At 45.3% G+C, this 22,830-nt stretch overlaps 1 protein-coding gene across 2 annotated transcripts; it reads right to left on the bottom strand.

Moving 5' to 3' along the window:
• Positions 1-939: 939 nt before the first annotated feature.
• HDAC3 (histone deacetylase 3) lies at positions 940-22,594 on the bottom strand. Of its 2 annotated transcripts, XM_050963290.1 has the most exons (15): positions 22,486-22,594; positions 18,814-18,896; positions 13,401-13,543; positions 11,402-11,483; positions 10,952-11,008; positions 10,801-10,856; positions 8,656-8,789; positions 8,264-8,344; positions 8,108-8,181; positions 7,800-7,864; positions 7,276-7,365; positions 7,034-7,092; positions 4,161-4,240; positions 2,561-2,718; positions 940-2,233 (listed from the first exon to the last, which is right to left on the bottom strand). In XM_050963290.1, the coding sequence occupies exons 1-15, from the start codon at positions 22,538-22,540 to the stop codon at positions 2,164-2,166; spliced, it is 1,287 nt and encodes a 428-aa protein (XP_050819247.1). In that variant the 5' UTR covers positions 22,541-22,594; the 3' UTR covers positions 940-2,163. The 2 variants fall into 2 exon arrangements, with proteins under 2 accessions (XP_050819247.1, XP_050819248.1); XM_050963291.1 differs by lacking the exons at positions 940-2,233; positions 2,561-2,718 and adding an exon at positions 2,726-4,062.
• Between the last annotated feature and the right edge of the window lie 236 nt (positions 22,595-22,830).

A 22,830-nucleotide genomic window follows, 5' to 3' on the forward strand; every position in this document is an offset into this window, starting at 1 on the left:
CAGGTCAGGCACTTCACCTCTTGGTTCCTTTATTAACCCAGCTATGAAAAGGGGACAGTTACCTACATTTGTAAAGCACTGGGTTTCTTAGCTGAAGAATGCTATATTAGCTGCACCAAATGGTCTGATCAGGTATGTGCCTATCCAGTTGAAAGCAGAAAGGTTACAAATAAAACTCAAGTGTCAGAGGCAGAGATTTCTCTGGGTGTGCTGCTCCTTGACACATTTTGTATTAATGCCCACTGTGCACAGCTGTGACTCAGTGGTAAGCATCAACCTTTACATCCCTCATTATTCTGCATCTTTAGGCTATGAGTTGCATTAATGACACGCACGTTCCTTTTAGCATGTTCACTCTAACAGCTCAGGTCAAGTTGCCAGTTGTCTCAGGCCCTCACATCCCAAGCTCTGTGCCTCTGCTTAACATTCCTGTATCTGCAGTGGCAAAGGGTGGAAAGGAAAACATGATCCAGGAAGTTTTATTAGCAGACTGCTCCACAGACATGAGGAGAAACAACTAACGACTCTGGCTAGTGAGAGCTTATCTGGTAAATAAAAGCTGATAACATATTTTAGCTAACAAATATGACTCAAAAAAATTGAGAGGGGCCCAATCACTTTCGCTGCGGGGCAGTCGTGGAGGACAGCTAGAGATTCAGTAATGGAGAATTCAGCACTGGGTGCTAGGGTTAGGGAAATAAGGGTGGAACACATAGCAAGGAGCAGAGAGACTCAAGGAGGTTTGTGACTAGAAAGGACCATTAATTGTAAATGCCTTCTCCAAACATGCCCTTAAGAGCAAAGGCTTGTTGCTCCCTGCAAGGTGGTCTGTTCATCTGAACAGAGGGCACTAGCTAGAAGCCTATGGTGCTTTCACTCAGAAGCATCACAGAAGCAAACGATGTATGAGCTTTTCAACAGACAAAACAACAAATCACATAAGAAAAATACCATCTTGTTTATTGTTTAAAAACATTGGTAAAACAAACAGAAAAGAACAGAGAGCAGGAGGCTGATGCCCATTCCATCTCCCTAGCTAAGACAAAATTCTCCAAACACAGACAGCACGAGTCCCCAGGCTCAGACAGTGTTCGGGATTGAGGGGTCCCTAGGAGAAAGGTCTCTACACCGTGGTAGGGGTAGAAAAGTTAATCTTTTCAGCTAAAGGTGCCACTTCCCGCACACAGAACAGAATGAATTCTTCCGGGTTGTCAGTGAGGGGAAAGGCCTTCCACTCAGGGTATGTGATTCACCCCGAATTCTCTAAGGATGTGTAAAAGAGCCTGGGCTAGGGGAGGGAAAGGTGTCTGGAGGTTACAACGGAAGGGGGGATTTCCCCCCACCAGGTACAGCACAGACCCCTGCAACCAACCCCTGCACCCTCTGCTCCAAAGTAATTTGAGCCCCAGGGAAAGATCTAGATAAGGAGTTTGAGACACAACCATATATGGCAAATAGCTGTGATTCTTGTTAGCAGATACAGAACGAAGCTACTCCAGAGTAAGACAAAGGCTACACTCTGAATACATTCTCCCCTCCCTGCTCCACCAGGTTGGACCCAGAACTGCCCAGTCTCATCCCTTCCCCCAGTCTCAACCCCAGAACTGGTCTTGCCTCTTTACTGGGTTTCTCCAAACACAGGAACTTCGGATGGCTGGAAAAGCTGGCAGGAAGTGTACCTCACTGCAGGTTTCAGTGGACTTTTGCCTGAGCAGAGGGACAAGGACACATTGAGTGGTGCTGATGAAGGGGACAGGGAGATTCTGCACTGCAGCACTGACTCCCATCTCTCTAGCTGGAGCCTGAGCTGTACTGAGAGGAGCTGGTGAAGCCATGCAGACTGGGCTCTGAAACTGCTTGTATGGCAGCAGCACAGAGACCATGGTGTGGATCCAAGTGTCACATGAATTTCCATTTGTCCTACTGATGAGAGTCAGAGCCCTGACGGATTGGAGAGGGTAAGGAACAGGCTTCACTGCTCTGTGCCTCCACAGGTAGCCAGCCTGCCCCAGCAATGCTGCTCCTGCTGCCACATGCGTCAAATATAAAGGGGAGGTCCAAAAAGAGACCTTTTACTGGCTCATGTGTATCCCAGTCATCTCCACCAAGCACCAATGTCTTAATACGGACTGCCCCACAGTTCAGAGTCCAACAACTCAGCCCTCAGATCTCGACATCACTTTCTTTATCATTATCGTGGTCACCATCATAGAACTCATTAGAAGCCTCAGGCCTGAAAGACAGACAAGAACATAAGGACAGGCAGCCTTTTCCAGCATTTTCAGAAGAGCAGAGCTTGTCTGGACACATGCATGAGAACACGTTGCTAGAAAGAGGGGAGGGAGGGACTCATCTCCTCACTTAGCAGACATGGGATATGACCTCTGAGGCATGTAACCATGTGCTAGTAGAGAAGTTTCTCTGGAATCAAAAGGGATGCAATATCTACTCTGGGATGTGGACAGTCCCCACCATATCTCCCCTCACTGGGATGGGGTGAACAGGACAGAGGAGCCCCTTTCCCAGCTCATCAGAACAAGGAGAACAGGAGGCCAAGTACCTGTTGTAGTTCTCCTCAGAGCCTCTCTCCTCTGGATCAGGTTCGTCTGCACGGTCATAACTGAGCAGGTCAGAAGGAACATCATGGATCTGGACACTGGGAGCATGGTTCAGCATTTTCAGATTCTCAGATATTGTCTGTCTGATTTGATCCAAGTACTGGTTAGGAACAGAAGGAGCAGATCAGCTTAGCTAGACTGAAGAGACAGTACAGATTACTGGCATTAACACCTGCCTGCACCATGCATGCCCTAAGGCCATGCAAATACCATCAATGCAAATGGCTTTAAACTGTAGCATAGAGCATAACATACTCAACATAGGCACTGAGGGTTTGTCTACACTTAAAAGGATGCAGCTGTGCCACTGTAGTGCTTCAGCAAAGAAACTATCTACACCAACAGGAGGGCTTCTCCCATTGCTGTAGGTCAGTAGTTCTCAATCAGAGGTACGTGCACCCCTAGGGGTTTCCAGAGGTCTTCCAAGGGGTACATATCAACTCATCCGGATATTTGCCTAGTTTTACAACAGACTACATAAAATGCACTGCTGAAGTCAGTGCAAACTAAAATTTCAATGGCTTGTTTATACTGCTCTATATACTATACACTAAAATGTAAGTACAATATTTATATTCCAATTGATTTAGTTTATAATTATATGGTAAAATGAGAAAGTAAACATTTTTTCAGTAAGAATGTGCTGTGACACTTCTGCATTTTTGTGTCTGATTTTGAGTTCTGTAATAAGCAAGTAGTTTAAATGAGGTGAAACTTGGGGTACACAAGACAAATCATGACTCATGAAAGGAGTACAGTAGTCTGGAAAGGTTAAGAGCCACTGCCATAGTGGTTATCCACAGCCCTGAGAAGCAGTAGCTACGTCAATGGGAGACTTCTCCTGTCAATCAGCGCTAGTCTACACTGGGAGTTAGGTCAGTGTAACTGCATTGCTGAATGACCTAGTTATATCGACATAAGTCTGACATAAGACCAAGCCTAAGACTCAGGGCAGTTGCTTCAGAAGTGGAAAAGAAATTGTAAGAGGACCTTCAAATTTCTCATATATGAAATATCTTTGGAGAGCTCCCTACATCTCAAAGATGCTGTGAGGTTGCAAACATAGGTGCCCACTCCACGGAGAAAAACTGATGGGTGCTTAGCACCCACCAGCAGCCAAGTTTCCCTCCTACCAGCGGCCCCCGCCAATCAACTCCTCCAACAACTCCAGAACAGTCAGGCGTGCAGGAGGCGCTGGAAAGGCAGGGGAGAAGCGGGGACGGGGCACGATCAGGGGAGGGGCAGAAAGAGGAAGGGAAGAGGTGTGGTGAGGATGGAGCAGGGGTGGGAAGAGGCAGGGTAAATTAGAAGCCGGCACCTGTGGCTGCAAAGAAGAAAGCATGTTGTCCAACACTGGGATGACCAGGAAAGCCTCTTGTTGCCCTGCCCTGACAAGTTTTTCCTGGGTGAGCTGCTGGCTGAACTCCACCTGGTTTCATAGGATCTAGCATCAAGCACAGACCTTTTCTTTTCAGACTACATCACATGGCTATGTTAGCTGATGCAGAGTAGCATGTCCAGGACAAAGCCAGAACCACTCACCTGTCTAGTGTTCTGGTTCTCAATTCTTGTACTGACATCTGGGTGGAGGGTAAAGTCTGGAGCAAAGTACTCGAAGTATTCTGCAAGGGAACCAGTAAAGAGTTAAAGAACAGGGGCAAGGGGAGTTTGAAACTAGTTTTTCTGAAACACTGTTCTGCAGAGATGGGAACAGCCTACCCTACACCATGCTAGCTGTCACCATACCATCAAGAGCACAGTGAGAGCCAACTCCATCATCATGAGGAGTACGCTGCCAGAAAGAAAAGAGAACGCAACAGGAACATTGTGTAAAGAATTTAGAACACGAGACTGTAATGCAGATATGTCTGTCCAGTGAGGCCCACCACAGATGGGGGATGTGTACAGTAGGAAGCAAGAAAGAACAGGAACACCTGGGTTAGGATCAGAAGATACTACTGCTTTGGCCCCACTCTGGTTAACATTAATTAACGTAGGTGTGGAATCCAGCTAAAGTCCCTGAAGCATTAGAACACAGAAGCACATTGGCTAAATTTATGAAAAGAATGTTGAAACTCACATTTATTTATTCCAAGGCTAAAAGGAACCATTGTGATCAACTAGTCCAGGGGTTCTCAGACTGGGGGTCGGGACTTCTGAGGGGGTCACGAGGTTATTACATGGGGGTTCGTGAGCTGTCAGCCTCCATCCCAAACTCCGCTTTGCCTCCAACATTTCAAATAGTGTTAAATATATAAAAAAGTGGTTTTAATTTAGAAGGGGGTGGGGGGTTTACACTCAGTGGCTTGCTATGTGAATGGGGTCACCAGTACAAGTTTGAGAACCACTGAACTAATCTGACCTGCTGTATAACAACACAGGTCAGAGACTTTCCTAAAATAATTCCTAAAGCAGCTCTTTTAGAAAAACATTCAATCTTGATATATAAATTGCCAGTGACGGAGAATCAACCATAACTCTGGCAAATTGTTCTAATGATTAATTACTTTCACTGTTAAAAAATTATACCTTATTTCCAATCTGAATTTGTCTCATTTCAACTTCCAGCCACTGGATGGTGTTATACCTTTCACTGCTAGACTGAAGAGCCCATTATCAAATATCTGAACATAACCTGCAGGTACTTATAGACTGTAATCAAGTCATCCATTAACCTTCTCTTTGTTAAGATAAATAGACTGAGCTCTGAGGGTACGTCCAGACTACCCACTGTATTGGCGGGTAGCGATCGGTATATCACGTCTAGATGAGACGTGACATATCGATCCTCAAACGTGCTCCCGTTGACTCCGGAACTCCACCGGAGCGAGCGGCGGTACCGGAGTCGACGGGGGAGCCGCGGACATCGATCCCACGCCGTGAGGACTTGAGGTAAATCGATCTAAGACACTTCGACTTCAGCTACGCTATTCATGTAGCTGAAGTTGCGTATCTTAGATCGATACCCCCCCAGTGTAGAACAGCCCAGACTCTGTCACTATAAGGCAGGTCTTCTAATCCTTTTAGTCGTTCTTGTGGCTCTTCTCAGAACTCTCTCCAATTTATCAACCTCCTTCTTGAATTGTGAACACGAGAGCTGTATACAGGATTCCAGCAGTCATTACACCAGTGCCAAATACAGAGATAAAATAACCCCTTTACAATTATTCAAGATTCCCCTGTTTAGGCATCCAAGAATCACATTAATCATTTTGGTCACAGCATCACACTGGGAGCTCATGTTCAGTTGATTATCCCCCACGACCCTCAAATCTTTTCCAGTCACTGCTTCCCAGGATAGAGTCCCTCATCCTGAAAATATGGCCTACGTTCTTTGTTCTAGATGCATACATTTACATTTAGTCATACTAAAATGCATGCTTGCTTGCACCCAGCTTTCCACGCAATCCAGAGCACTCTGTAACAGTGACCTCATCCTTTTCATTATCTACCACTCCCCCAATTTGTGTGTGTCATCTCCAAAATTTCTCATTGATGATTTTATGTTTTTTTCCCCCAAGTCATTGATAAAAATAGTAAAATAGCATAGAACAGATTCCTGTGGGACCCCACTGGAAACACATTCATTCAATGATGATTCCCCATTTATAATTGAGACCTGTCAGTTAGCCAGCTTTTATTCCATTTAATGTATCTTACATTGATTTTATATCTTTCTAATCCAATGATACTCAGACTGAGGCTCACAAGTTGCAAGTGGGCTCTTTAATATGTCTCCTGCGGCTTTTTGCAGCACATTAAAACACTGTGTGATTTAATTATTAACCAATCTAAGTTATTAACCAAGCAGGATGCTTTTACTATGTTATCAATCAATTTTAATTGATACAATACTTGGTCAGTCATTTTGATGTAAGAAATTATATATATGTATGATTAGAACAGTGATATTCAGGCCTCTGGTTCAGGAGCCAAATTAGCAATCAGCATTACCCAAAAGAGCCACAGTCATGTGAGTTCATTATTTCATTTACGATAGTATTATCAATTCATATTTAAATGTGGAAATATTGGGAGGGGACGGACGGACAGTGGCTCCTTTGGGCAATGCTGATTGTTAATTTGGCTCCTGACTCAGAGGACTGAATAACACTGTTCTAATCAAAATGTTGTGCATTACCAAGTTACCTTTATCAAACTGTAATCTCATTAAAAAAAAAAACAAATTATGTTAGTTTCACAGGATCTATTTTGCATAAACCTATGTTGATCGCCATTAATTATAATACCTTTCTTTAATTCTTTATTAAAATAGTCCCATATCAGCTGCTCTAATTTCTTGTCCGGGAGAGATGTCAGACTGACAGGGGCCTATACTTACCCAGGTCATCCCACTTACCCTATTTAAATATTGGCACAACATAGTAATCTGTAACAAGATGACACTAACTCACCACTGTATGGGAGTTCCTCACTAATTGCTTCATCCACAAGCAGCGATGTTTCATAGGTCCTAAAAACACAGAACATTCTACTCAGTCCAGAAAAGATCGACTCTTCCCCCATTACCGGCAGTCAGCCTGAAACTCAATGCCAGTTACAGCTGCATAAAGGCCCAAAGGAGCACAAGCGTTGATAACCCTCACGCCATCTGCAACAAATAGGACATCCTCCAGCAAGCATGTGAAAGACTCACCAGCATCGTGCCACATTACGAACAGTATAGCCACCTCCTCCCAGCACCAGAAGGGGGATGTTGAAACTCTTTACATACTCCACACACTCCCTAAAAACCCAAAACAGAAGGGAAACCTGTGACTGTTAGCAGCTGATCTAAGCTCATCAATGCAGCACCATGCTCAACCCAGTAACATACCTAACTGTATGATACACAGAGTTCAGGGCTCCCATCAGTGAAACCCAAACCTTGCCCCGATGGGAGCTGTTCTCATGGCTTGAGAGAAATCTGAGCTCTGTGTTCATGCATTCTGGCAGAGCACTGCCAGAAGAAATGTTGCAAGATCCCAAATCTAGTCTGGGGAAATCTGCATCTGCAGAATCTTGCCCCTTATTAGCTCTTCTGAGGAGAGCCTCCTATCCCACAGGGAACTAGATTGCTCTCGTTGAGCTCAAGTCTCACACTGAAGGACCCAATGGATTCTTTCACTGACTGCAATGATGGTCCTTTAAATGTTCCATCCACACCCTTGCTAAACTTACCCATGTCCTCTTATACTGAGGTTAAAGCAACCCAGACGGTCACAACCCAGGGAGTCAGCACCGCACTAGGGAAGAGAAAGAGAACAGCTGAGTCCTAGCTAAGAAGCATTATTCTCCAGATGCACATCCTAATAAGTCATCAGCATCCCACAGATATACCCACCTACCACAGAACCACAAGCAGCATTCCAGCGAGCCAGCACCCACCTGTCCATATTTCCCCAGGGAGCCACAGATGCACATACTGGAGAGTGCATACCTCCTATGCATTCCCTCTGCAACAGATGCACACAGACCTGCTCTCCTACCTGTAGCACTATGCATGTGGGCTGGTAGTAGTCCACCACTTGATTAATGACTGGCTGGAAGAGGTGTTTATAACCTTTAGAGACAAAGACAGATTGTCATCATGGCTCAAGAGGGCAAACAGGGTCATTGGGGCTCAGGGAAAGCATTCCACTTACTTTGGTCATCAATGCCATCCCGCAGTGGCACATTGAGGCAATAATAGCGGCCACTCTCTGCCCCAACCTCGTACATGTCACCTGGCAGAGGAAAGGAGGCAGAGTCACAGCACACAAGGATCAGCTCTGAAACTTCATAGGTGTGGGCAGTACAGACAACAGCAAATCAAGACTTCTGCCAAGGGACCCAACCATGGCATGGAGATCCTTTCCACCTACTCTGCAAACTACCACGGGACCCTATCCTTCACTCAGCCTCTCCCCACTCTCCAGAACTCCTTTCTTCAGTCATTCCTCTCTGAAACCAGAGCCCCAGAACCTCACACTACCATGGAACAGCAGTGATTGGGGCCTGAAATCTGCACTTCACTGCGGCAATGGAGATTCTGTACCTGTACCAGGGAAGAAGTAGTTCCCATATTTGTGAAAAGATACTGTCATGACACGGTCTGTCAAGTAAAAGGCCTCCTGAACACCATCTCCGTGATGAATATCAATGTCAATGTAGAGAACACGTGGGTGATACCTGCCAGAAACAGGAGACAAAGGCACATTACAGTCCACTGGTGCCATCCCAACTACAGCAACCACTCTGCTATGACTTCCTAAAATCTAACCTCCATAAAACAAGCCTGTAATATGTCAAAGGCCTTCTGGCTCAGCAAGCCCACCTGGTCCCCCTCTAGGGTCTCTGGAGAATATCTCTGTCATAAGCCCACAAGGTAATGTTTGTATAGAGTATCTTCCATACAAACAGTACCTTAAAATATTCTTGTCTGTTATATTAAGAGGCATGAACAAGGAACAACAGGTTTTAAAAGCAGACTAGAGACACGATGGAAAGCACATGAAAGAGAGAGATGCAATAGGCCTGTTCAGACCGCAAAGGCTGCAGAGAAGGTTCTTGCATTGGCAGGAGAAAGATTATGCAAAGGGTCAGGAAGGATGCCACTGCTGAACACGCAAAGTGAGAGTAACCAGCGATGAGGCTGGGTAGTGCAAGTCCATGAATTGACTGACTTGTACAGTCAGAGAAGTTTGAAAAGCACTTTATGTACAAAAGTCTTTGCCCTGAAGAACTTACAATCTAGTTAATCTTTAACAATTAGAGCAATTTTTAAATGCTCCTGAAACGAATGGGGAGTAAAGTAATTTGAAGATGGAAGCAGCTGTTCTTCCCTGTATGTGCCACAGCGCTGGCATCATCACTCTCCAGTGCTGAAGTTTGGAGAGCCAGGACTTGAGGAGGTCAGGGGAATGAAGTGCAGTCATTTAGATGGAGGCATGAACATGGATCTCAGCCACGGTGGGCAGAAGGACATAGTGCCCAGGGGCATTGTTGCCTAGATGGCAACAGGCAGCATTGCAGAGACAGGGAATGTGGAAAAAGGAAAGCTGAGTGAAGGCTGAAGCCAAAGTTACTGAGAACAGAGGTCTGAATGCAGGGGAGAGAAAGGAGATGCAGCTGGGCTTGAGAAGTGTCCTCTTGCCAAGTGGACATTCAGGGGAATGCAGGAGAGTTGAAATTACTGGGCAATAAATTTACTAGATCTGTCAGGCAGAGGTCAGATAAGGAGACGTCATTTAAAGCATCAAAAAACTTACATGTCCCCACTTTAAATGTTAACTAATGTTAAAGAGAGAGGGGACATAACCCTAACCAGAGCCAACACCCTGTTTGAGACGAGGTGACTACTACTGCAGTAACATTTAGAGGTGGCAAACCTTGATTAATCCAGAAAATATTAGAATGCCTTTCTATAATTCTCCATCCTATTCCTTATGAGTTTAGACTTTTTTTGTACCACAATTGAATTTTTTTGACCAAAGTGGAGGTCCCCATTATGCTGTCTCCAGTGATACCCATATCCCTTTCCTGAGCCAATACAGTTAAATTTAGAATCCAGAAAGATTCACATGTAGTTCAAATTTTATCTTCCAACGCGCAACACTTCGCATTTATCACAAAGGGCTTAACAATGGCAAGAACTATACACACAGTAAGCCTCAAAAGGGCCCTGTGAAGCAGAAAAATATTTCACACATGGTAAACTGAGAAAACAATCAACAAAGCTACCACCAGATACCCTTATTCTCAGTCCTCTGCCTTAACCGAGACCTATTCCTGCTTCTGAGGATGAGAAGAGGACAGTAAGTAAAGAACTGAGTGTTTCGGACTCTGCAATGGCAGGGTCTTGGCAGAGAAGCGAAGCTACCAGTAGAGATAGAGGCTGGAGACATAAGAACAGAATCATGCCAGGGACACGCCTGAACAGCTGTTAGGCTATAGAAGACACCTGAAACAGAGACTGTCCAGGGCAGCCAATGATCAGCTGTGTCTAAGGCACAACTGAAATTAAGGAGAACAAGAAGGGAAGAATCCTCTATCAGTAGAGGGGATCCTATTTATGATGTGGAGAAGGGCAGTGTCCATACTACAAGCACATCACACAGGGCATCTCTCACAGCATTACCCTCCCAGAGCATCACTTCTAATCCAGAACAGTATCACAGCTGCACTCACACCGAGTCCTTACTTGAGCAGCTCCAGAATGCCGATAACTATGTCATTGACGTAACAAAACCCAGAAGCCTGCAGTGCAAAGAAAATAAAATGGAGTCAAAAGAAAAGCAGCAATGAGCCCAACTCTGAGTGAGAGACAGAAATACTTAGTCTTGTGTCATTACCTCAAACTTCTTGGCATGATGCAGGCCTCCAGCCCAGTTTATTGCAATATCACAGATCTAAGAAAGGAAGAGCAGATTAGCTCAAAGATAAGAGCAACAACCCCAAGTCCAACTGCATGTCAGTATGGACATTAGCCCTGCCCCCACATTGTGGCTCACAATTATTATTTTTGCCCCTTTCTCCTCACCCATCCAGTCCCTTCAGATACCCTGCTATCTGTCATCCAGTCAAGCTATGTAAGCTGTACTAAATCAGTGTTTGCAATCAGTCAGAGTGGGGGCAGGGGGAAATCCAAGGGATTCCCTCACAAATTAACAGATAGGTGACACCGAGTTGGTATTTTTACAATAAGTATATGTAGCATAGATTATTTTAGGAACTCCATCCCCCACAGCAGACAGTTGGCATGTCAGTGTTCAAAGAGGACAAGCATATCAGCTCAGAGTTACCTTGTTGTTCAGTTGCGTTGCTCCCTGCAGTGAGGCCCCAGTATAGCGAGAGCAAAATTCAAAAAGGCCCGGGAACACTGGGCTGCAAAAAGAGAACACAACATTCAAACAGAACAGAACCTCCCGACTTCAGATACACGTCTCCAGGATTAAGACCAAAACAAAACTCTCAGTGACCATTAGACAAATAATATCAAAATGCAGTCTCTGCTAGAGAAATGTTAATTTGGGGTCATTCTGACCCTGTTCACTACAGACTACATATCACTAGGCAACATTACACCATCCTTTGCAAACACTATGGAGAACTTGGTGGATTTGATAATAATTACAAGAAACTTTCAAGTTAGTCTGGAACAATCTTGTTCACCATATACTCCAGATCTGGAGAATGGGAAACATACAGACTAAACCCTGCCTTCTACCATGCTAATGCATATATGGGGACAGGTCCTGGACAGAGAAGATACAAGGCATCCTATGTAAGGGAGAGGGCAGGACTTCACAACAAAATAACAACAACAGGGAACTTGGCTGTCCAAGACATCTATTCACACACCATATTCCCATGGATTGCCTAGGGAAGTTGTGGAATCTCCATCTCTGGAGATATTTAAGAGTAGGTTAGATAAATGTCTATCAGGGATGGTTTAGACAGTATTTGGTCCTGCCATGAGGGCAGGGGACTGGACTCGATGACCTCTCGAGGTCCCTTCCAGTCCTAGAGTCTATGAGTCTATGAGTCTATGGGGTTGTAATCTGTTAGTTTGAAGATGCTCCCCAGCCATTCATCTACCTACTGAATAGACAGTTGTGAGCAATAAATTGTATCCAGGGATGCACAATGCTCTTGCTCAGAGTACCAAAGTATGTCTCATCTCCATCATGCAATCCCCCTCTAGCCAGAAGGCTCGCTACGGCAGAAGAACTCCTTTACTCATTCTCAGTGACTCACAGCATGCACACATTAACAAGGGCAAGTCATAACATATCAATGTGCGCACACAATCTACCAGAAATAAAATATAAACCTCAAATCTGTTGCTTCCATGTGTTTCACTTGTTAACAGGCCCCAGAGCTTGTACCTGACCACACTGTTTTCACAAAAGCAGAACTACAGTCAAATTAACCCAATGAGAGGATTGGCTGAGGGAGAAAGCAAATACCACCGCCACAGGAGTGCAGGCCAGGGAGGTGTATGAAAAACGTGTTATATCGTCACCAATGGTTGACAAGAATGACAGATAAGCTCACCCTAAAGTAGGTGGCAGCCTGACCTGTGTCTACAGCACTTTGTAGTCCTGCAAATAGCTGAAACACCCAGCAGACTGTGTATTTAAGAACACTGAGCTTGTTCAGTTTGGAGAAAAGGAGACTATGGAAAGGCAAGGATAGCAGCTTCTGCCTCCCACAGCTAAATCTCATCACTTCTCATCCTGTCCTCACTTATTAGTGGGAATACTAGTATACAGAGACTGCACTGTTATCCTATTATTTATTGCTTGAGGTCAAGATTTTCAAAATTGAATAGCGATTTGGGGTGCAAAGTTTGAGACACCGATTTTCAGAGTTTATCTGCACTTTCTGAAAGTCAGAACCTTTAAGTTGTCTCAAGTTTGGCACCCAAAAAACTGAGGCAACCAAAATTAGCCACCTTTGAAAATCTCTGCCTGAGTTTTCAAGAGCTAGGAGCCTCATGAAACCAAGTTAAGTTACAGTCCCTAGCATTGAGTTTACCATCTAGATTCAGACCTAACAACTGAAACTCGAAGAGATTAAAAAGAGGAGGGAGAGGAAGAAGATTTACAGCAATAGCAGTTACTCAACAAGTTGTTTGCAACATCTTGATGGCTCCAGTAGACTGTAGGGCTTTTTAAGTTAAAAATGTAAAATTTATACCACACTGTATTGGAACCATTATGATGCACCCATACCACACCAAACAATCTACTGTAACTCTTGTACTTCCCATTCACCTGCTAGGTGCTAGATACTCACCAGTCATCACCCACATTGAAGGCATTGAGGCTCTTGGTGAATCCTTGCATGTTGTTGGGACTCACCCTCTGCAGGAAGTCTATATAATCCTCTGAGTGGAAGCGACACATATCGTGCTGGGATGCCTGGTATGGTTTAAAAACCTCAAAGAGAAGGACACACAACAGTTATTTCCTGCTCAGAGTTAGGTTTACCTTGGCTACCACAAATCTCACCACTAAATTAACTCCAAATAGACAAATACCCCAAATCACTGTGTCAGTCTAAAAATGTTAAACTGAGCACATAGTTGAGCAAGTGTCATGCAAATTTTAAATAAAAAGTGATCCGGAAAGTAGGGACTGATTCAAGAGATGGTGTCCACAACAATATGAATTTGCCAACATTGCATTTTTTTCATATTAAAGTACGCTTTTAATTAAGTTAACAATCAAGAATACTATATATTGTTAGGATACAGATATTCAGGCCTGTCTGCAAAGACCTATACTTTAAGAATTTAGGTGTATTCTTATCACTTAGCTAGTTATAGAGGTATAAAAGAGAGAATCAAAATCACTGTCTGTGTAAAGGCCTTCTTTTACTGTGACAGGCTAAGGCCTTCAGCTAAGATGTAGTTAGGCAGCCATAAGCTGGGAAGTGTATGGTCACATCCTCACATTCCAAACTAGTCACATTGAAATAAGGTGCTATTGGGCTGTTAGGAATACAGTCCTGTCCCGATATTCCTATCACCTCCAGAGCCTAGAAGATTGCATCCTGTCTGGCAAGAACTCACTTATCAATAGACACAGCTGGATATGTCTGTATAAATGTAGTTGTGAAATCCTCACTTCTGTATTGTTTTGTATGTTTATTTGCATGGTCTCTGTTTGGTTTTGTAATTGTTTCAGTCTACTGTACAGGACCAGCGCCAGTGTTTTTAGTGCCCTAGGCGCAAGGCCATTTCGTCGCCCGGCACGCTGCTCCCGTGGCTCCGGTGGAGCTGCCGCAGGCGTGCCTGCGGGAGGTCCACCGGAGCCACGGGACCAGCAGACCCTCCGCAGGCATGCCTGTGGCAGGTCAACCAGAGCCGCTTGCCGCTCCCCAATAATCCTGGCACCCTAGGCGATTGCCTAGGTCGCCTAAACGGAAGTGTCGGCCCTGCTACTGTATAATTAATCTGTTGGGTGTTAACCAATTAAGGTGGTGGGATATAATTGGTTAAATAACCATGTTACAATATGTTAGGATTGGTTAGTTAAATTTCAGTAAAATGATTGGTTAAGGAATAGCTAAGCAAAACGCAGGTTTTACTATATAGTCTGCAGTCATTCGGGGGGGCGGGAAACGGGAATAGGGACTGGGGGAACTGAGATCATGTTCTGCTAAAAGGGAAAATGGGAAGGGGGATGGGAACAGGAACAGGGACACAGGCAAGGCTCTGTGGTGTCAGAGCTGAGAAGGGGGACACTAAGGAAGGAAATTGGAATCATGCTTGCTGGAAGTTCACCCCAATAAACATCGAATTGTTTGCGCCTTTGGACTTCGGGTATTGTTGCTCTCTGTTCATGCGAGAAGGACCAGGGAAGTAAGACGGTGAAGGAATAAACTCCCTAACATATATGTATGAGAGTAAATTAAGCTGCTCTGAGATAAAGAAAGGCAAAACTTAAGGTTCTGATTAATCTGTCTCTAATTAAAATGTATACTTTTAACAAAATTAAGAAAGTTTTGCTTTTTGAAAAAGTTGGAGAAAGCTTGCAGCTTGTGTCCATGGGGAAATGTATTCACATAACTATAGAGGTATAACTCCCTGTGTGGACACGGTTATTCTGGAATAAGAGTGTCCTCACAGGGAGTTATACCGCTATAGCTATATGGGTATAATTATACTGTTATGATTATTCTGGTAATCTATGGAAACATGCAACTACAGAGCACTACTGGCAAATACCCACAAAAAGAGTTTGTTAAACTGGCTTTAAGAATAATAAAGTATCAAACTTTTAACCTGAAAGAACATTATTTTAAAAAGAAAGATTAGAGAGCCAGGAAGTTAAACAATTTACATTTAAAAAACCCAAACATTGGAAGTTTGGGAATTCACGGTTAAGAATACCACATATACTTGATTATAAGCCGGTTCGGTGTAAGCCGCCTCGCCCCCACAAGATGGATAAGTAAAAATGGAAATTTTTTATGACCTATTCATGAGCTGACCCTATAATTCAGGTGTTGGCAAACTCTGGCTCCCAGGCCATCAGGATAAGCCACTGGTGGGCCGAGATAGTTTGTTTACTTCGAGCATTCACAGGCACGGAGGTAAACCTAAGTAAACAAAGTCTCTCAGCCCGGGGGGGAGAAGCTGGCGGTCAGGGGAATAACCCATGACCACCTCCCACATGATCCCACTCCTAGCCTGGGACCTCCCCCCCCACTCTCCCCATCCCATCTCTTCCTACCTTAGCTGGGGCGGGCCAGGTGAGGATGTCTCTGGTCTGGCTGGGTGGCATGGCTGCAGCTTGCTCCAGCGGGTCGGGTTGGGCCGGGCCATCACAGCCGCAGCCTGCTCCGGCTGGCGGGGTGGGCAGTGTGGCTACAGCCTGCCAGTCTCGGAGCTGCAGCCACTTTGGAGGCTCGGGGGAGAGCAGCGTGGCCAGAAGCGGAGACACTCTGGCCCCGCCTCTTCCCTTCTGGCTCTGCTGTCTCTCCTCGCCCCCTCTGTTGGGGGGCAGGGGCTGTGTCCCACCTCTCCCTCTCTATACCCATTCATAAGCCGACCTCCTTCCCTGATCCTTCCCTTTTTTACTAAAAAAATTAGGCTTATGAACGAGTATATACAGTAAGCTATTCTTCACAATCAGTAGCTCTTCTGTGAAAGGTACCAATGGAGACCAACAAGTATCCTTCTAGCATGGCTGGTTGCTATTTATAAAAACAATTACCTCACAGTTTCAAACAGGTATCTTGAAATCCACATCTGAAATCATGTACTTTTGGAGTTTTCCCTACACTTACGTGGTTCACCATCTTTGGCTGTGGACATATTATTTAATCCATATGACCCACTCACGTTGCAGAGTATATATTTCTGAAGCCAGATGGTATATTGTGACAAATACGATGCGCCTTGTAATAATTTGCAATAACTGTATGTTGGCTTGGATAACGAATGTATTTTCTATATGAATATTCTGGTTTAAGCGCTTTTCACTAGGAAACTTACTAGGATGGATCAGGCAAGAAGGAGGCAATGGCTCAAAATAGTTTCTATCAGTTTTCACTTAAGAGTTGTTCCAGAACACCAGAACTATTAGCTCCAATAACTCAGGGCCTGTGGGACTGATTTAACCAGGAGAGGAGCTAAAGCCCACTAACACAGAAATAAGCCTCCTGCAGAACAAAGGACCAGACAGGATTTAAAAAAAAAAGAAAAAAAAAAAAAAGACTCTTAGAGGTGCAAAGTAAAATCCAAACTGAGAAACGCAAAAACCCAGGAACATGTAGGAGCATCTGAAGAAGCTAGGCTATGTCTAAGTTATCATTATAAGATGATAGTACTTTAGGTAAGGGACAGAGGTGCCTTACCTAAACTCATATTATAGCTGGAGCTAGGACTGCCATTCAGAGAAAGTTTTGTGAGTTCCAGACTTGTCAGCTTAAAATGAAAAACTTCAATTATTTCTATTTCTATGCTGCTTCCTTTGTTGTAGCAAAATCAAAGATCTTATTCTGCCTGTGACTGTGGTGTTTGCAGAAAACATGCTTAATTAAAAAAGCAGGTGATACTCTCCAGAAAGTGCCCTTATCAAATGACATTGTGTGTCAGAGAATGTTTGCTATCCTGAAACCACTATCAACAAGCACATACTGTTCTGAAAAAGTATAAGGGCAAACTCTACTGAAGAGGACATTTTTAGACTAATTGACTTTTTTAAAAAAATACAATATGAGTTGGAATTTATGCAAATTTGTCTGCACTGATGGGGCCACTGCAATGACCAAGAGAGTGAACAGGCTTGTAGTTAGGATCAAGAAAGAAAGTCCTTCCTTACAACTGATGCACTGAGAGAACTTGCTTCAAAAAAGAGGAGTTCTGAGCTCCATAAAGTTTTAAACAAGTTTGTCAAAACGTCAACTTTACAAGTCCAAGCCACTCAATGCTCACCTGTTTTTCATTCTTTGCAAAGAGATGAGGTCAGAACATCAGCAACTGTTGCTTCACACAGAGGTTCACTGGCTTTCAAGAAGGAAAGTACTTGACAGATGGTTTGAATTATGCACAGAAGTTAACATGTTTTTTTCCGATCATTAATTCCCTCTTGCTTCTGTGTCTGACAACATTCTGTGGTTAGCTCAACTTGCCTATCTCACAGATATATTTTGCAAGCTGAGTGATCTAAATTTATCCATGAAAGGCCATGTCTGCTATCATAGAGATTCAGATTGTTAAAGCAAAAGCTTATATCAAGAAAACTAAATTCTGGAAGTCCAAATGTCAAGACACAGACTTTATCTGTTTTCCAATGCTTCATGAGGTCTGAACAGGGGAAATTGAGCAGAGCAAAATTATTTCCCTAACGTTCAACTCATTCCCCAACTCAGCTCAACTCAACTGGATAAGAAACCCATTCATTTTATCAGATGTTAGCAGCAGTAGCGTGTCTGCCAGGCAGCAAGAAAATCTTCTTGAGTTCTCCTCAGACCATGGTCTGCAAATGAAGTTTAATGACTCCACACTAACCTAGTTCTGATGTTTAGTACAGAAAGAGTACATTAACCTTGGGAACCATGCTTTGGGTGTTCTGTTATCTTTTGAATCAACATATCTTTGTGCAGTCTCATTTTCTGCTATGACTGCCACCAAGACAAAGAATAGGAATACACTTAATGTGAAGAAAAACCTAAATCTTGCTGTCATTTCACTGCCTACCAGAATTACAAGGCTCACAAGTGAAAAAGAAGCTCAAGTATCACACTGAAATGTAACTACAATAGTTATATTCCAATTGATATATTTTGTAATTATTTGGCAAAATGAGAAAAAAAGCAAATTTTGCAGTAACAGTGTGCTGTGACACTTTTGTATTTTTATGTCTCATTTTATAAGCAAGTAGTTTTAAGTTAAGTGAAACTTGGAGTACGCAAGACAAATCAGACTCCTGAAAGGAGTATAGTAATCTGGAAAGGTTGAGAACCACTGGCTTAAAGCATCCCTGGTAGATAGAGAACCATGTTCTATCCTAATATAGTTACATGACTGTTGTGTACACAGACAAGAATAAGCCATAATATAACATAGCTCAGACAAATATATTTTATAACCATATTTTAACATGGTTACGTTTGCAGCATATGCAGGGCTTTACAGGCCACAGACAATGCTCCCCTGAGATGGGAGTCTCAGCATCATCAGATAAGCGATGCTTACGATCATCTTCTTGTAGAGCCCATAGTGAAGCACCAGACTGTGGGTCAGTGCCAAGCGATGAGGTTTCATGGGATGTCCTGCTCCTGGAAAGAAAAGAAGACAGCACACAAAGTGGATTAATAGATAGACACACCACTCCCCCCACCCCACCTCTCCCTGCCCTCTCCCTGCCCCACAAATAGGACCACCTCCCCCTGTCTTCTCCCACTCCCACCCTCTCCACACACACAGGGTCAGCTCCCCTTGCCCTCTCTCACCCACTGCCCATACACAGTACCAGCTCCCCCTGCCATCTCCCCTCCCCCAACACAGTACCAGCTCCCCCTGCCATCTCCCCTCCATCCACACAGTACCAGCTCCCCCCGCCATCTCCCCTCCCCACACACAGGACCATCTCCCCCTGCCTTCTCCCACCCTCATGTGACCATCTCCCCCTGCCTTCTCCCACTCCCACCCTCCCATACAAAGGGCCAGCTCCCCTTGCCCTCTCCCACCCTGCCCTCTCCCCTCCCCACACACAGGGCCAGCTCCCCCTGCCCTCTCCCCTCCCTACCCAGTGGACCACTGTGATGCTGTATGGAATCTGGGGGACACTTCAGAACATTATGAATATTAATATTCTAAAATTGCAATGAGTTATGCCAGACATGCCATGTAAGATATCTGCAAAAGTTGTAATTTGCCAGATATGATAATCTCATTTGTGTGTTCGTACCACCTTTGTATTACGGTTTATAGATATGTATGTATGTCTGTATTTCAAACTTGTGCTATACTTCTGGGTGAGCCCCCAGACAGTTTGGCATCAACACTGCGTAGCCCGCTTGATGGCCCATTAAGGACCACCAGTTATACTGCCGATCCATTGAGAGAAGACAGAGGACTCAGCAAGGAATGGCTGGGCATGCCTATGGACAAAAAAAGTTTCCAAGCCATGGGGTGGGCAGTTCCTGTTTGAAACAAAGGAAGCACAAGCCATATGGCAAAAGACTATAAGAAGGCAGCTCCGTCTTCTCCATTTGGTCTTCAGTCCTGCTTTTTACCTCTGCAGGAACTTTGCTACAAACTGAAGCTCTGAACAAAGGACTGAATGACCTATCCAAGCTATAGATGTATTCCAAAGGGCCTTTCAAGCCAACAAACTCACCAACGCAGCTAGGAACCTTATATATGGACTTTGAAGTCTTTGAATGTATGTGACTGTTTTACCATTTAACATTTCTCCTCTTGGTCTTTCTTTTTTCTTTATAATAAACCTTTAGTTTTAGACCAGGGATGCGCAAACTGCGATCCACAGGACACATCCAACCCATGAGACGATTTAATCTGGCCCTCGAGCTCCTGCAGCTCCTGGAAGCAGCAGCACATTCCTCCTCCAGCTCCTAAGCTTAGGAGCAACCAGGAGCCTCCACACACTGCCCCCGCCCCTCCTATTGGCCTCAGTTCCCGGCCAATGGGAGCTGCAAGGACAGCGCTTATGGATGGGGCAGCACACTCCCCCAGCTAGAGTCCTCACTCTCACTACATCCCAACCCCCTGCCTGGAGCCCCCTCTCTCACGCCAAACTCCTCATTTCTGGCCCTACTCCAGAGCCTGCAAACCCAGCCAGAGCCCACATCTCGTCCTCCACCCCAACCCCAATTTCATAAGCATTCATGGCATGCCATACAATTTCCATACTTAGATGTGGCCCTCAGGCCAAAAAGTTTGCCCACCCCTGTTTAGACACTAAAGGACTGGCTGTCTGCATGGTATTTCGGTAAGATCCAAACCTATACTGACCTAGTAATGCGGCTGACCCTTTGGGGTCCGAAGAACATTTTGTGTATGTGAGTAGTTTTAAAATAACTTCTCACTGTACTGGATCTAGGTGCTGACTGGGAGCCAGAGAACTGGAAAGCAATAAATGGGGCTGAGAGATTTTTTTTTTTCGCTTCTTGATAAGCGGTGTGGTGGATCAGAAGCACAGTCTGTGACTGGTTGGAGAGTTTAACTTCAGTGTTACCCACCAGTCTTGGGAGTATCTGCTCTCCCTTTTGCAGCCTGCCCTGACCCTGGCATTTCCAATGAGGGCTGCCTCAGGGTCACATTGGCATAGTCTTGGCAAGATCCACAGAACCAGATCATTTGAGTTTTGGATCAGAACCTCATTCTATTACAAATTTTAAAATTTTGATACTGAAAGTGTTAAAGGTTAAAGTTAGTCACAATGAATGATCCACAATCAAAACTATAAGCCCTGAGAGACAGCCAGCATTTTCAGCATGAGAGAGAAATGGCAGAACTTTGGATGCAAGAGAAGCAAACCTTGGCCCAGCTGGAAAAAGAAGCTGAGGAGAGAGCCAGAGAATCTCACAGGAGGTGAATGGAACTGCTGCAAGCGGAGACCCAAGTTATCAGACTTAAACTCCAAATCAAAATAATGAAAGAACAGCAGGAACTGTGTTAGCTTGGAAGCCCAGCTCCTCTCTACAGCAACGATGGAGACAGAATCTGTTCAGTTTATAAGAATGTTGGTATGTTGTTTAACAGTGATGTGGTAACTATGTTTAATCAGAGTAATGTCATAACCTAGTCCCAGAAAAAGTATGAATGTAAATCCTCTGTATTATTTGTAACTAACGGGGAGATTTTTGAAGAGGGGGTGTTTGACTCTAGGTAGTTCCATGTATTTAACCAGGTATGCTATAACAAGGAAGTGTCTCTCTCTAGCCTTGGGATTGTGGAAAATTGTGTTTGTCCAGTCAGAAAAGCAGTTTATATAGTGAAGAAATTTCTGAAGGTGTGTCTAATATCCCAGAAGTGGCACTGGAATTAGAGGAAGTGCAGAAAGCAGCTCAGGAAAACTTTTTTTTTGAGCAAATTGAACTTGATGGTCACTTTGAAGCCCTAACCAAGGAAGGTAAGTGTAGATTTCTGGTGGGTGATGGATTGCTGGCAAGTGAAGTTTGTAAAAGTGAGCCTGAACCAGGTAAAAGTGAAGAGCCACTGTTTGTGGTAGGCAACAGTTTATCTGTTGAAAACAGCACTGTGCCTAATGAAAGAAAATGTACCTCCAGTCCTTTGTGGAGCAGACAGAAGGTACCTGTTGGCCTATGATGGTTGAGGATGTTTCAGTTGTTCCAGAGTTGGTTCTGGACTTAACTGAAACCCAAGAAGGAACCGTTCCTAAGCTGGTGTGTGGCAACCTGCATATGGCCAGGGAGAAAAGCTGCAGAGGGAAAGAGCCTGCCCCCTCCAACCCTTTAACTAAGGAGTGTAGCAGCTTCCCTGAAAGGGGGTTACGTTAAAGTCCTCTTAATGTTCCGAGATGATTCTGGGTGTAAGTGAAACGCAGAGAGGGTCTGTTGTAGCTCCACAGAGCAATACTCCCTGCTGCCCAGTTCCCCACCCGCCCAGGGCCCGCTCCCGGCTCCCCACCTGCCCAGGGCCCGCTCCCTGCCCCCGGCTCTCCACCCGCCCAGGGCCCGCTCCCTGCCCCCGGCTCCCCACCCGCCCAGGGCCCGCTCCCTGCCCCCGGTTCTCCCCCGCCCAGGGCCCGCTCCCTGCCCCCGCCCAGGGCCTGCTCCCTGCCCCCGGTTCTCCCCCGCCCAGGGCCCGCTCCCTGCCCCCGCCCAGGGCGAAGGACGGGGCCGCCGCCTGCCTCAGGCCCGCGGGCCCCGCGCCTCTCACCGTAATGGAAGTTGCCCACGTCCGGGTCATAGAAATAGGCCACGGTCTTAGCCATAGCGCGCCGCCGCCAGGACCCGCCGCCTACCCGCTCCGCCCACAACCCGTGACATCAGCGCGCCGCGCTCCGAGTCCCGCCCCCAACGCCGAGAGCTCGGACGAGCCCGCCCGGCCGGGCCCCGCGCGGAATTACAGGGGCGGGGCCCGCAGAGCCGCCAGCGGTCCCATCCTCCCCCTGCTGCAGCCGGCGTTTTTGCGCGCGCAGCTACGGCGGGTGTGACGCGGCTGTCGTCACAGAGCCGCCTCGGGGAGCTCGAGCCCTTGCAGCTCTCTACAGCCCCTGGGAGC

This window comes from Gopherus flavomarginatus, chromosome 7 (genome assembly GCF_025201925.1).
Source record: "Gopherus flavomarginatus isolate rGopFla2 chromosome 7, rGopFla2.mat.asm, whole genome shotgun sequence".
Lineage (NCBI taxonomy): Eukaryota > Metazoa > Chordata > Testudines > Testudinidae > Gopherus > Gopherus flavomarginatus.